Source organism: Lissotriton vulgaris, chromosome 3_1 (genome assembly GCF_964263255.1).
Source record: "Lissotriton vulgaris chromosome 3_1, aLisVul1.2, whole genome shotgun sequence".
Lineage (NCBI taxonomy): Eukaryota > Metazoa > Chordata > Amphibia > Caudata > Salamandridae > Lissotriton > Lissotriton vulgaris.
The window spans coordinates 1,249,202,044-1,249,216,100 of record NC_141689.1 but is presented as its reverse complement, the minus strand read 5'-3'; the positions used below and the strand labels follow the sequence as shown (position 1 = coordinate 1,249,216,100).

The 14,057-nt window shown below is 47.4% G+C and overlaps 2 protein-coding genes across 5 annotated transcripts in view; both read right to left on the bottom strand.

Moving 5' to 3' along the window:
- Window positions 1-14,057, bottom strand: part of LOC147727746 (uncharacterized) — a 493,048-nt gene that overhangs the window by 122,102 nt on the left and 356,889 nt on the right. The window lies entirely within an intron of this gene.
- LOC147727747 (uncharacterized) lies at window positions 9,092-12,793 on the bottom strand. Its single transcript, XM_086961754.1, has 2 exons — window positions 11,812-12,793; window positions 9,092-10,022 (listed from the first exon to the last, which is right to left on the bottom strand). Exons 1-2 carry the CDS (start codon window positions 11,945-11,947, stop codon window positions 9,625-9,627), a joined length of 534 nt encoding a protein of 177 aa, XP_086817880.1. The 5' UTR covers window positions 11,948-12,793; the 3' UTR covers window positions 9,092-9,624.

The window sequence follows — 14,057 nt, the reverse complement described above, 5'->3', positions numbered from 1 at the left end:
CAGTGTTTTTCGATTTTTGGGCCTGTACTTGTGGCCTTTTCACCAGGGGTATTTGAGTCTAGCATGGGCCTAGTCTTTCTGTGGGCTGTCTTGAATTTAAACATCATGGAGGCCATGGATGGAATGGGATTGTGCTGATTTTGCAGTGTTTTTCGATTTTTGGGCCTGTACTTGTGGCCTTTTCACCAGGGGTATTTGAGTCTAGCATGGGCCTAGTCTTTCTGTGGGCTGTCTTGAATTTAAACATCATGGAGAGGCCATGGATGGAATGGGATTGTGCTGATTTTGCAGTGTTTTTCGATTTTTGGGCCTGTACTTGTGGCCTTTTCACCAGGGGTATTTGAGTCTAGCATGGGCCTAGTCTTTCTGTGGGCTGTCTTGAATTTAAACATCATGGAGGCCATGGATGGAATGGGATTGTGCTGATTTTGCAGTGTTTTTCGATTTTTGGGCCTGTACTTGTGGCCTTTTCACCAGGGGTATTTGAGTCTAGCATGGGCCTAGTCTTTCTGTGGGCTGTCTTGAATTTAAACATCATGGAGGCCATGGATGGAATGGGATTGTGATGATTTTGCAGTGTTTTTCGATTTTTGGGCCTGTACTTGTGGCCTTTTCACCAGGGGTATTTGAGTCTAGCATGGGCCTAGTCTTTCTGTGGGCTGTCTTGAATTTAAACATCATGGAGAGGCCACGGATGGAATGGGATTGTGCTGATTTTGCAGTGTTTTTCGATTTTTGGGCCTGTACTTGTGGCCTTTTCACCAGGGGTATTTGAGTCTAGCATGGGCCTAGTCTTTCTGTGGGCTGTCTTGAATTTAAACATCATGGAGAGGCCATGGATGGAATGGGATTGTGCTGATTTTGCAGTGTTTTTCGATTTTTGGGCCTGTACTTGTGGCCTTTTCACCAGGGGTATTTGAGTCTAGCATGGGCCTAGTCTTTCTGTGGGCTGTCTTGAATTTAAACATCATGGAGGCCATGGATGGAATGGGATTGTGCTGATTTTGCAGTGTTTTTCGATTTTTGGGGGTGTTCATGGGGAGGGACATGCCATGTGGCTGGTGGCCATTTTGAGTGCAGCTACAGGCACTGGCCATGTGCTGGCAGGCAAGTGGCCATTTTGAATGCAGGCTTTGTTGTTAGGCCTCCAACCATTTTGCCTACTTTTCAACCTTTATTTATGCCAGGGGTAGTGAGTCTTGCATGGGCCTAGTCTTTCTGTGGGTTGTCTTGAATTTAAACATTATGGAGGGCATGGATGGATTGGGATTGTGCTGATTTTGCAGTGTTTTTCGATTTTTTTGTGCTCTATAACTGAACTGATGTTCCTCTGTCTTCCATTTTTTTTAGGTGCACAAGACTCAAGAGAACCACCAGTGCCAGGAAGAAGTCCTGCAGCGGTGTGTGTGTGCAGCATAACGTCACGCGACGTCACGTCTGGCCTCAGACAACTCTACAATTCGTGCAACTGCGGCCTGCTGTCTGACCTGCTCTGAAGAAGATGGCCCCAAAGAAAGTTCTCCGTAGCTCCTCTAGCAAGAAAGTTGCTAGTAAGGAGCAGAAGAAGCAAGTTACCAAGGAGGCTGGTGTGCCACCCGCCACTTTTTTTGGGAGCAAAAAAAAAAGTACGCCTGCAGCAGCAGGATCTGCTGGGGACCAACCTGAGAGCAGCACCCCTGCTCCATTGGGTTCAGTGCCTCCACCACCACGCCAACTTAAGTCAAAGCCCTTGAGTGCTTCAGAGGCAGTCAGTGTACTTCTCCAATCACCATCGACCAGTGATGTTGGCTCATCGCAAGAAAGTAGCAGCAATGTCCCTGAATCAACACAGGTTGTTGTAACTCATCTGACAAGTGTTGAACAACCACAGCCGCAACAACAACACCATGTGCAAGTACACGCCCAAGTACATGTGGAAGGAGAGGCAGCAAAAGGAGATGCGCAAGCAAAGGTGCATGGACGTTCACAAGTGCCCACAATAGTTGTTCCTCCCGAAGTAGGGGCACATTTGGAAATCGACAATGAAGCTGAGGTATCATTGGAAGCCACTCCTCCTGATGATCATTCATTGTCTTCCACATCCCTAGCAAGGAAAAGATCAAGGGGGGTGTCTACATCTTCTTCAAGCCCACCTCGTTCTGGTGCAAGTGATCTGTCTTGGGAACCACAACTGCGGTCTGACAGTGAGGCAGAGGCACACCATGATCTGACACCGTTACCTAAGCGTAAAAGGAAGGTCGTCCAAAAACTCAAACCTATGGAGTGTGATGAGGCTCAACAAGAAGTGACAGATACTGCTGGTGATGAAGCCTCTCACGATGACGACGAGCCAGTCATCACAAAGGTCACTGCAGCCCCACCGGGCATGCAGCAAAGAGACATTTTGACCCTATCCCGAGAAGCTGCTGAGCGTGATGACGATGTCGGCGAGGAGGCAATGGAAATGGAATCATTAGATTTGGAGTTAAGTAGTACACCAAAACCTACCGCTTCCATATTTCTTCGCAAGAAGGTACCCACCTCGTCCTCGACCTCAATTCGTGGTGGTGAAAGTGCAAAACGTACTGAAGTTCGGCAATCCACATCCTCCACTTCATCTGTCATTAGCAGCAGGACCACCACCACCAGTATCGCCGCCTCCTCCGGCCCCCGAAGACATTTCAAGTCTCCAGTTTGGGACTTCTTTAGTGTTTGCCCAAAAAAGGAAAACGTAGCCATTTGTAGCCTTTGTAAGCTTCGATTTAGTCGTGGTAAGCTTGGTTCTAACTATGGTACCGGAGGCCAGAGAGGTCATCTTGAGAGAAGGCACCCTGTCGAATGGTTTCCGCACCTAGAGGCGGTCAAGAAAGCCGGAATTGCACGTAATGAAAACGTTGATTTGTCATCTGCTGATGACGAGGTAGAAGACGATTCAAACACTTCACTTACACCCAGTTCCCATGTCAGCAGCACACCCCATGGGAGCCACACTAAGAGTGTGGGAGAGAGTGAGACATCAATGCGGAAAAGTTCATCAGCGAGCGTAACTGGGTCGAAGAGATCATCATCATCCCGTAAATCATTGGTCCAGGGCAACATTAAAAAGATGTTGTTTACAGAAGCGCAATATGAACGCAACCACCCAATGACCCGTCTGTATAACACTAAGCTGGCTAAAATGCTAGCTCTGGACCTTCTCCCTTTTTCTTTTGTAGAAGGGGTTGGTTTTCTAGAATTAGTGACAGCGCTCTGCCCTAAATGGAAGGTTCCTAGCCGTTTCTATTTTGCCCGAGTTGCGGTTCCAGCACTACATGAAGATGTTCTGAAGGTGATTGGGGCAGCTTTGCAGAAGAGTGCTGTTCACACTATACATCTGACAACAGACATGTGGACCAGTGGCGCAGGCGCTGATTACATGTGCATCACTGCACACTGGGTCTCTTTTTCAGGGGCTAAAGCAAAGCTAAACTCAGGTGTTGACACTAACATTGTTTTTAAAGGTGCTCGGAAACATGCAACACTAGCCATGTTTGGTTTGGATAAACGTCACACAGCAGAAAACATTTTGGATGTCTTTAACACAAAGGTCCTTAACTGTCTGTCCCCACTAAAACGCAAGGTTGGTTATGTTTCCACAGACAATGGCTCCAATATAGTTAAGGCCATGAGGGACGGTTACTATTTCAGAGTGCCGTGTTTGGCGCACTGTATAAACCTGGTTGTCCAAAAATTCTTGGATAATAAACGCAGTGCAGCGTACAGTGTATTGGAGAACTGCCGAAAAATATGCAAGCATTTCAGGCATTCTTTTAAGGCCCGCAAGCAGCTGAGGAGCATGCTATATCAAAGTCAAATGCCAGTGAAAGCACTCATCCAGGAGGTGGTAACACGTTGGAACTCAACCTTCTACATGCTTGAGCGTCTGTATGAGCAGTATACGCAACTCAATCAATATTTCTTGAAAGAGGGTATAGAGGAGCGGAGGATGGGTGGGCCGCAATGGAACATAGTTGAAAGCCTAACACGCATGCTTCGTCCTTTTGAGGTCTTCACACGTGCAGTCAGCAAGGAGGACTCTAATTTGGGAAAAGCTATCCCATTGTTGTACATGCTGGAGGACCAACTGAAGGAGGTGTGTTCTGTGTTTCGAAAAGATGACAAAAAGAAAGACTCTTTGCTTCTGGCTGAGAAATTATTAGAGCTCCTACAAGGTGATGAACGTCTTCAAAAGATCCACTCAGAACAGCATTACATTTGTGCTACTATTCTGGATCCACGCTACAAAAAGGCGCTGGCAGGCAGAGCATTCTTTCCTTTTGCTGATGAAGATGTTACAAAGTACAAACGTTGGCTAGCCTTGTCAGCCAAGAAGTTTGAAACAGAACGGCTGGAAATTGAAGGAAATGGCAGTACATCAGCAGGCCATCCCCAGTCAAAACAATCCACTTCTGCACCTGTGGCTGTGGCACAAGTGACCTCTCAGCCGTTAAAGACACCGGCAACCGCATCATCTGCACGAAAGACAGCAGAAACATTGGAGGCTGAAGAGGATTGGCTAGCTCTGCGTGGGTTTGGTTCTCAAAAGGTCAGAGGCACAGCAAGAGCTACGCAAAGTGGAGGAACCTTGGAGGAGGACCTTGAGTCGATGGTGAAGGACTATCTGAATGACTCCACAGAGGTCTATGTTAATTCTGACCCATTGGCGTATTGGCATGGGAAAAAAGAATTGTGGCCACAGCTCACCAACCTGGCTTTAAACTACTTGTCTTGCCCACTCGCAAGTGTGTCTTCTGAACTGGTTTTCAGTGCGGCTGGTGGGATTGTAACTCCCAAACGGAGCCGCCTCTCGCCCAAAAATGTGGAGAGGTTAACAATGATCAAGATGAATCAGCACCTCATACCACCAGATATAAGAGTACGAGAGAGCGTGCCGGATGAAGAGGAGGTGGCCAGCACCATAGATGAGGGAATTTCTACTCTGTCAGGTGGCACTGACCTCACCCGGGCTGAATTCGCAGAGTATGATGACGAAGCCTTATTCTTATTCCTGGACCGTGATTCCGACTTCGAGCCCTGAAAATGAGACAACGAATCAATAACTTTCTTTTTCATCCTTCACTTTTATTCCTGTGTGTCTGTCTTTCTTTGTTGTGCACAGTTAATATAATTCAAACTTTAATCAGATAATCACAAAGACAAGCCCATCAGCAGAACTGTCTTCACTTGTTTGCTAATTTATTTGAAGGTGCCGCAGTCTGCATTCCTCAGGTTCACAAGTTCAGAAGAACATGCTCCTCTATCCTCCTCCTCCAGACTCCTATTTCCATCAAAGCAGAGGGCTGGTTTACGCCCAATGAAGAAAGACTCAGCACTTGTGGGGGTGTTGTTCTACCTCTTTGCAGGTGAGTTGACGGGTCTGGGGCCATTGCTGGGAAGCACTAAAAGTGGTTTGTGCCAAATCCGAGGCGGAAATTTTTTTGTGTTTTTGATGACTTGCTTGCCTTTGAGGTGCTCTTAGGGGGGGTTCCGTCTGTTTGTGGGTGAGTTTCGTGGTCTGAGAGCATTGCTGGGACACTCTAATCTTGATTGCATTTGCTTTTCAGGAAATCCGTCGTGCCAACCCCGACTTATGGCCTAGCTACGCAGCGCGTTTGGACCGAAGGCCCAGAAATATTGCAAGTATGAGATTTTGCTTTTGTCCTGTTTGGGGGTGTTATGCTTCTTGGCGGGTGGGTTGCCGGGTCTTGGGGCATTCCTGGGAAGGTCTAATACCGGGTAGAAGTGGTTGGGACAAAATCCAGGCCGATTTTTTTTGGGCTATTTCAGACATTTTGCTCTATGTAGCGTTTTCGGGGGCCTGTTTGGGGGGCTTCCTGGTGTTTGCGGGTGAGTTTCGTGGTCTGGGAGCACTGCTGGGACACTCTAATCTTGATTGCATTTGCTTTTCAGGAAATCCGTCGTGCCAACCCCGACTTATGGCCTAGCTACGCAGCGCGTTTGGACCGAAGGCCCAGAAATATTGCAAGTATGAGAGTTTGCTTTTGGCCTGTTTGGGGGTGTTATACTTCTTGGCGGGTGGGTTGCCGGGTCTTGGGGCATTCCTGGGAAGGTCTAATACCGGGTAGAAGTGGTTGGGACTAAATCCAGGCCGATTTTTTTTTGGGCTATTTCTGACATTTTGCTCTATGTAGCGTTTTCGGGGGCCTGTTTGGGGGGCTTCCTGGTGTTTCTGGGTGAGTTTCGTGGTCTGGGAGCACTGCTGGCTATATCTACTTTACTTTGCAAGAGGTTTGAAGCAAATCCATGGTGGCAGAGGGGACTTAGGGCCTAGCTGCAGAGCGCGAGCGGAGTGATTTGGGAAATTTGTGAAAAATTGACTAAGTCCCCATTTTTGTACTTTTGCTCTTTGGCTGTTTGGGGGTCTTCTACTCGTTTTCTCCTGGGTTGACGGCTCTGGGGCCATTGCTGGGAAGCTCTAATACCGGATAAAAGTGTTTTGGACCAAATCCCAGGCGGAAAATTTTTTGTGTTTTTGATGACTTGCTTGCCTTTGAGGTGCTCTTAGGGGGGGTTCCGTCTGTTTGTGGGTGAGTTTCGTGGTCTGGGAGCATTGCTGGGACACTCTAATCTTGATTGCATTTGCTTTTCAGGAAATCCGTCGTGCCAACCCCGACTTATGGCCCAGCTACGCAGCGCGTTTGGACCGAAGGCCCAGAAATATTGCAAGTATGAGAGTTTGCTTTTGGCCTGTTTGGGGGTGTTATGCTTCTTGGCGGGTGGGTTGCCGGGTCTTGGGGCATTCCTGGGAAGGTCTAATACCGGGTAGAAGTGGTTGGGACAAAATCCAGGCCGATTTTTTTTGGGCTATTTCAGACATTTTGCTCTATGTAGCGTTTTCGGGGGCCTGTTTGGGGGGCTTCCTGGTGTTTGCGGGTGAGTTTCGTGGTCTGGGAGCACTGCTGGGACACTCTAATCTTGATTGCATTTGCTTTTCAGGAAATCCGTCGTGCCAACCCCGACTTATGGCCTAGCTACGCAGCGCGTTTGGACCGAAGGCCCAGAAATATTGCAAGTATGAGAGTTTGCTTTTGTCCTGTTTGGGGGTGTTATGCTTCTTGGCGGGTGGGTTGCCGGGTCTTGGGGCATTCCTGGGAAGGTCTAATACCGGGTAGAAGTGGTTGGGACAAAATCCGCGCGGAAAAGCCTTTAGTTTTGGCACTTTTTGTAACTTAGGGTTCGTTAGGGTTAGCCCTAGCAGCAGGATTGCATGTGTATCGGGGTGTTCTAGATTTTTCAAACTGAGTTCTGGGGTCTTAGAGCACTCGTGAGCATGTGTAATTTTGGTTGCAAGTCATTTGAAGAAAATCCATGGTGGGAAAGGGGGGATTTGGCATAGTTAAAGAAAGCCTTTGCCACTATTCTTAACTTAGGGTTCGTTAGGGTTAGCAGTATTTCTATTGCATGTGTTTGAGTGGGGGGGATTTCGAGTCTTGGAGCGATGCTGGCTATGGCTACTTTTGCTTGGTTGCTTGCAAGTGGTTTGAATACAATCCACGGGGGGTAATGGGTAATTAGGGTACTTCGGCCTACTTTTACTTTCAAAGTAAGTTTTGTCTCCAGTTTTCTGCTAGGCCTCGTTTTTTGGGTGGGAGCACTGCTAGGAAGATCTATTTTTGTTCTAAAACACAGTTTACAGTACACCTAGCTTGAGGGGCAAGATCCGCTACATTAATTTGCCCATACTTATTTATCCTTCAAAAGGTGACTCAGAGTACGCACTTTCAAAAACATTGTACTGTCTGTCTACTAGGAAAAACAAATTGTGACTTTTTGCACTCCACAGCCTACATACCTTATATTTATTTATCAGTGGTGTTGTAATATTATATCACTTCCTGTTTTTCGTTGAATAATTACAGGCCGGGTTTCAGTCTCTGCAATGGGGAAAAAAGGATGGAGTCAGGCTTCACAGTAGCGAGCCACAATTCAGCATCAGGCAGGCAGTGGACAGGGTGTCTTCTGGTGACCAACATCGGTGGACGAAGCGTCGGCTGCAATGGAGGAGTGCCGCTAATAGGAGGATTTTTTTTCTGCGGGCAACTTACTTACCACTTCCAACAGGACCACTACAACCACATAGATACAGTATCCCTTGCCTTTTTCTCTGACTGTGACTGCATTTCTTTGCTCTCTCTCGGCTTCTACATTGATCCCTTAACACATCACTTAGTCCACTCCACTATCTGCACCACACATAGTCATTTGTAAGTGCTCCTACGTAATTCGCAAGTCGCAGCACGCCCCAGGCCGTAGAGGACTGGGATGGCCCCAATGATGAAGCATGTCACCAAGGGGCAACCCTGGTGAGTGAGGGGACACCTAGAAAAAAAGCAATTTCTCCTTTTCTATCTACTATACCTTCTGTCAGGTTACGCAGCCCCTAAGCGCCTACCGTACTATGAAACTACATTTCCCATGAGTAGGCGGGAGACTTGCAGACTATTTAGTGAGACTATATGAGAGTACCCTTGTATGTTAGGACATCACTTCACTGATGCCTGTCTTGTCTTCTCTTACAGGTATCCTTTCCCTGCTGACCCTACCTTTACCCATCCCACATTTTTTATTTTAGTTTGTTATTTTTCTCCCTCGCCTAATGCCTCGAACACCCTGTGTTTACACTTCTGGGTGTTGGTGACATTTGGAGGTGGAACCATATTTGCATCGACTGGATCACGGGGAGTAAACGTGACACCTTCCAGACCAACCCCATTGAGTGTTGTTGTGAATGGATTTATAGTGACCAGCAAGGCTCTCGGGTATCTGGCTACAGAGACCTTATGTTGAATATAGTTATCAATAATTCCACACAGGCCCTGTACTGTCGCATTCTTTCTTTCCACAGTTGTCGATGATATATTCTTACTCTGCTTGACAAAGAACCATTGCTAATGTGAAAGAACTTCAACCGAATTAGTAGTTATACTTTACCATTTGTTAGGCTACAATGTGGCACTGCTCTACTGTACTTCTGTCACCTGCTATATTCTCAGTTGTACCGTTGAATTGCTCAGGAGGACAAACCAGATTTCATTTTCTTTTTTTTCATAGGCATGCAACTGCCACTGTGTCACACCACTAGTACCACCGCTATGAGGAAATTTTATCCGACCAAGATTGCCAACGTTATTCGGTGTTTCCCGTGGAGCCAGCCCTGGGCCTAGCCCTACTTTCAAACACAAATTACAGGTAAGATAAGCGTTTGGTGGTTTGGGGGTATAATGGAGTATTAGTACGAGAGACGAGAGACTGAAGGTAGTACTACTAAAGTCCTAGGACTCTTGGATTCACTTCACTTAGTCTGTGAGAGGCACTTAGTGTTGAAAACATTTGGGCATTTACACTTAAAGGAAGAAAATGGAACTAAACTTTCAGGAAAACAGTCAACGTTAAACCCCCACCCACCAGGCAAGCAGTAAAAAACAGGTATGCTCAGATAAAGTTTGAAAAAGTATATTTATATCCCTAACAAAATAATCTCCCGCAAGACCCTCCCTAACCCCAACGATTGTCCTTCAAAAGTCCCCAAAAACCCAACTCCCAATTCCCACCCCCCAAAAGTCTCTAAAAAAGGGGCAAGGGACACTATGGGTGGATGCTGTTAACTTTTTGGGCCAGGGCATCATGCTCCTCGCGGAGCAAGGCGAGCTCCTGCTGAAGGCGGGACACCATCAGGGTAGTGCGGCGCAGGCGTGCCTTCACTGCCTTGCAGGTGCAAGGCCTGTGAGAAGCAGCTGTTGGCCTTGCTGCTCGGCGGTGGCGTTTGCCTTTGGCAGCCCGGCTCAGTCTCGGTGGACCACTGTGCTGGGTGGCAGCCGGTGAGGCCACGGAGGCCGATGCAGACGACGTTGTTGTTGTCGACCGCACACTTTCCTCGTCCTCCAGGGCCACCAGCCGCCGATATTCCGCAACAGTGGCCTCGATTCTCCGTTGCCGGGCCGCTCTAGCCAGCTCCTTCCTCCTTGTTCGTTTGGAAGGAGAACCTATATGAAGAAAGAAAGACATAGTCTGTAACCAATGCTCTTTAAGATTAACTCAATCATTCAGCAGAAATGTGTGCTGCAGTACAACTAGCAACTTGCAAGCGCATTACATAACTATTGAGGCCAGTATCTATCTAACCTCACACTTCTTCATCCTTGCTCTAACATTAGTGGGAGTTTAAGGAACAAATTCTATGAGCACTGTGGACTTCCATTGGAGTCGACTATGAAAGTACACCAGTCTTATTCTTCTTCTTGTCTCTTGTTTTGGAAAATTGGTACGTTATTTTCTGCAAGCCGGCATAATGCCAGCGCGGTAAACTTGCACCCGAGAAAAAGAGACGCACGCCATGAGGAGTGACCTAGACTTGCGTTGCCGTTGCGTTACTGTACCCGTCCAGTACATGCAGGTGGTGAATCTCTTACTTTTCTATTACGGGTGGCACTGAGAATACTCTGTTACAACTCAAGGGCTACTGCTTAATTAATTTAACTTTCACCCTACAGTGGAAATGAGTACTAGAAATGGAAAATTGAAGAAGATAAATAATCTGATTATCTATCACTTCACATGGGATGTTTTTGCTTATATATGGGATGACTTTAGGTGCTTTGCTTTTTATTGAGTGACAGGCAGTGATACATCCACACATGAATGACTGAGTACTACTAAACTTATTAAGAGAGGTAGGGAGTGGCCACCATAATAACCGGATCTATGCAGTGCTTGCAATACAAACTACTGCTACTACTTATGGTAGTATTTGGACAAAATTAAAAGTTCTTTTCCTTGCCTTTCCTACACTGGAACGGACGTGCGGGTGCAGTGTTACATGCTCTTCAAAGTTACACTTAGTTCATCCACTGACCATCTACTCTCTCTAGATCATGGGTACTCACAAACTTTCTCTCAGGGGCTACATTTACAGTGTAGTTTGGGGCCGAGGGCCGCACTGGTGGGGGCGGAGTCAGAGGGGGCGGGGCTAAAGCAAAACGATAACTTGTGACCATGAGGTTGCACACAGGTCCCTGCAGCAGATGCCCTCATCCACTGAGCCACCAGACCCAGCATTTACATACATCTCTCTCCCTCCTGCTGTCCCTCCTGCCCTCCCTCCATCTCTCTCTCCCTCCTGCCCTCCCTCTCCCTCTGTCATCTCACTGTGTGTGTGTCTATCGGTGTCAGCCTTCAGCCCGGGTTGAGACCGCTTCCTCAACGCGCACACACAGACAACAACACCAAAGTACTTAACAGGTCTTTAAAAGACCATTAACATATTATTGAGGCTTTGTTTGTTTTAGCGCCCCTGCTTCTCCACCCTGACAATCACTGCTTGCCCGGCCCCACAGAGCAGAGGCTTTGTTCTATTTCACCTCTTTGTGGCCTTGCATCTCCACTCTGCTCTGTGGGGGCCGGGGGAGCAGTGATTGTCAGAGTGGAGATGCAGGGGCGCTAACAGGTGAAATACAAAAAAGCCTCTGCTCTGTGGGGGCCGGGGGAGCAGTGATTGTCTGCAAGGTCTGCGCACCGCCAAGGAAGGCTTGCCGGGCCACCACCGGCCCGCGGGCCGTACTATGAGTACCCCTGCTCTAGATACACATATGCTATCTAAGAGTCAGATAGTAGCATGATCCAGGTATATGGACACATACAGTTTCTGTGTCACCCACCCAGGCTGTTGTCCTTCCACCCATCATTGCTTCATCATTCACCCAGCCATGCATCTCATATTCTTGCCTTCCCAGCTAGTCTTCAATCTCAATAAGTAAGGAATATATAAGAGCTTACCTCTGGCCGCCACCACCGTCTCAACTCTCACAGCCGCCGCCGCCGCCTCCTCCCCTGATGAATTGCCCTCCGCCTCCGTGTCGAGCACCACCACCACACTGGCCCCGCCACCAGATGTTCCACCTACAAAGTACATTTAAGAATCTTAGAATAAAGCACTCACTAGTCACTAGTATTTGGTCTAGGAATGAAGACATGTGAAAACAATGTAATTTGTGACTGTCTACGTTAAAGTTAAAAAAAATGTCCCTTTTTCCAGGGAAGGTTGTCTTGCTGCACTTTTTGGCACAACTGATGAAGGCTGATTTTTTAACACGCACCATTTTTCTCCACACAGACAGAAGATGAACTTCTAACAACAAGATCAAGTTGAAACCAGGTGAGAGCTCGGCTCGACCACAAGAAATGTCTTCAATTAATCGTCAGCACTAACCACTTTTCCATTATCAGTTAAACGTTTAGTTTTATTATGACTTCATTTTAATAAATGTGTTTACTTTTAATAAAGCTTTTAAATTTAAATACAATCTGTGTTTTTTGGTCCTCCAGACTAGAGTGACTGAGCGAAAGGTTTTGCAATTTTTGCAAGCATGAGTCCAGATAGAACACTTCAAAAGACATTATGGACAATCCCAGAGGACTGCACTAAGTTGATAGAGCTATTGCTGACTAGAATCATGGGAGTTTCGCCAACCGTGCAATCTTAGTTAGCTACACAGACAGACTAATAAGAATAATCTAGTAATACCACAGGGAGTCATAGTAGAGGCAGGATAAGAATTTAGATACAGTCTACAAGAAGAGCAAAGACAATGTTGAAAAAAGTCAAATGAGGAACGCTAGGAAAAATAGGTACTAGTCTAAAATGAAAACTTACTGGGGCCAGCAGAGGAGCCCTCGCCTGCCCGATCCTGGCCCTGTTGATGAACAGCATCCGCCGCCTGCTGCTCCTGTGTCCTCCTCTCGCCCCTGGGGGGAGCTGACGTACAACATGAAAGAAAGAACAGAAAACATGGATGATTGTTGCTTGTCAATGTCAACCAAATCAAACATTTCAAAAGAACAATAACAAAATATTTCCGCGAAATTATATTGATTATGGTTACTTTTCATTTATTTGCGGACCTGTGACTTCGAAAGTCACGTAACTCACTAAACAAAGTACTGAAACGTTCACCTAGGACTGGCAGGCAGCAGTCCGCAGGCAAGACGCAAAGTGACAGACAAACTCCATTGTGATTTCAGTCAGATCAGTGACAACACTAACAGTTGCCTGCTACATTACCAGTCATTTAAATAGTCAAACTATCAATCCACCGCCACTATTTTTCTTATTGTCAGGGTTACAAAGGAAGGGGCAGATTTAAGCCCTTGCGGCTCTTTTGCGCCGTTCTTGCGTGACTTTTGTGACGCAGCAGCTAAACAAAAAAGGGCGCCATGGTGCGGCGTATAATATTATAACAACGTGACGCATTTGGGAGATGCATCCCGTTATAAAGCCCTGCGCCATCAGGGGGCGTTCCGGCGCAAGGGAGGGCATTCCTGCGCTGGAACACATCCTAATAGTGGCTGAGGGAAATCTACAAAATATCAATCAGTCACCTTTAGGACAATGATGCGTCACACAAACCCTGCACCTGCTTGAAGCAGACGTACGGCTTGACCCAGCATTGGGGAGATAGGGTACCCCAGAGCATTGATGGAGCTGCGCCATCGTTGCGACGCAACTCCAGCAGTAAAGCTTCGGTGACGTTTTGGGCCCATGGGGCGCCGCATTGCAAATACGGCGCACCATGTTTGGTGGTGGTAGCGGGCCGCACAATTAATGGCGCATCCCTGCTACTTTGCAGGGATGCGACGGTAATTGCAATTCTGCCCCTTAGGGGCATACTTACTTACGCGTTCTGGCGCATCTCCAGAGATGCGCCAGATCAAATGCGTCACGCAAAACTACCCTTGCGACACGGCAGATGTGCCTCATTTACAATGCGGCGCGCCCTGGCGCAAGGGTAGGCACTTGCGTGACGCATCTCGTCACGTAAGAGCGGCGCATCGCTGGAGTCACGTCGCCAACGCAATGCAACTCCAGTAATGCTCAGGGCCACCCAATACTTTACATGCTGTGTCAGTCCTTTCGCCTGCTTCGAGCAGACATAAGGAATTGAATTGACGTAGCAGCGTCGCAGAAGTGCCTGCGTTAAATCTTGTAGATTTCACGCAGGCAATTTTGTGAGGCGCACAGCCGC

Bases quoted from the DNA above. Each gene is read 5' to 3' on its own strand.
- LOC147727747 (XM_086961754.1), bottom strand. From the start codon at position 11,947: ATGTACTTTGTAGGTGGAACATCTGGTGGCGGGGCCAGTGTGGTGGTG. The intron at 10,023-11,811 runs GTAAGCTCTTAT...TTCTTCATATAG, and splicing joins GACGGTGGTGGCGGCCAGAG to GTTCTCCTTCCAAACGAACA.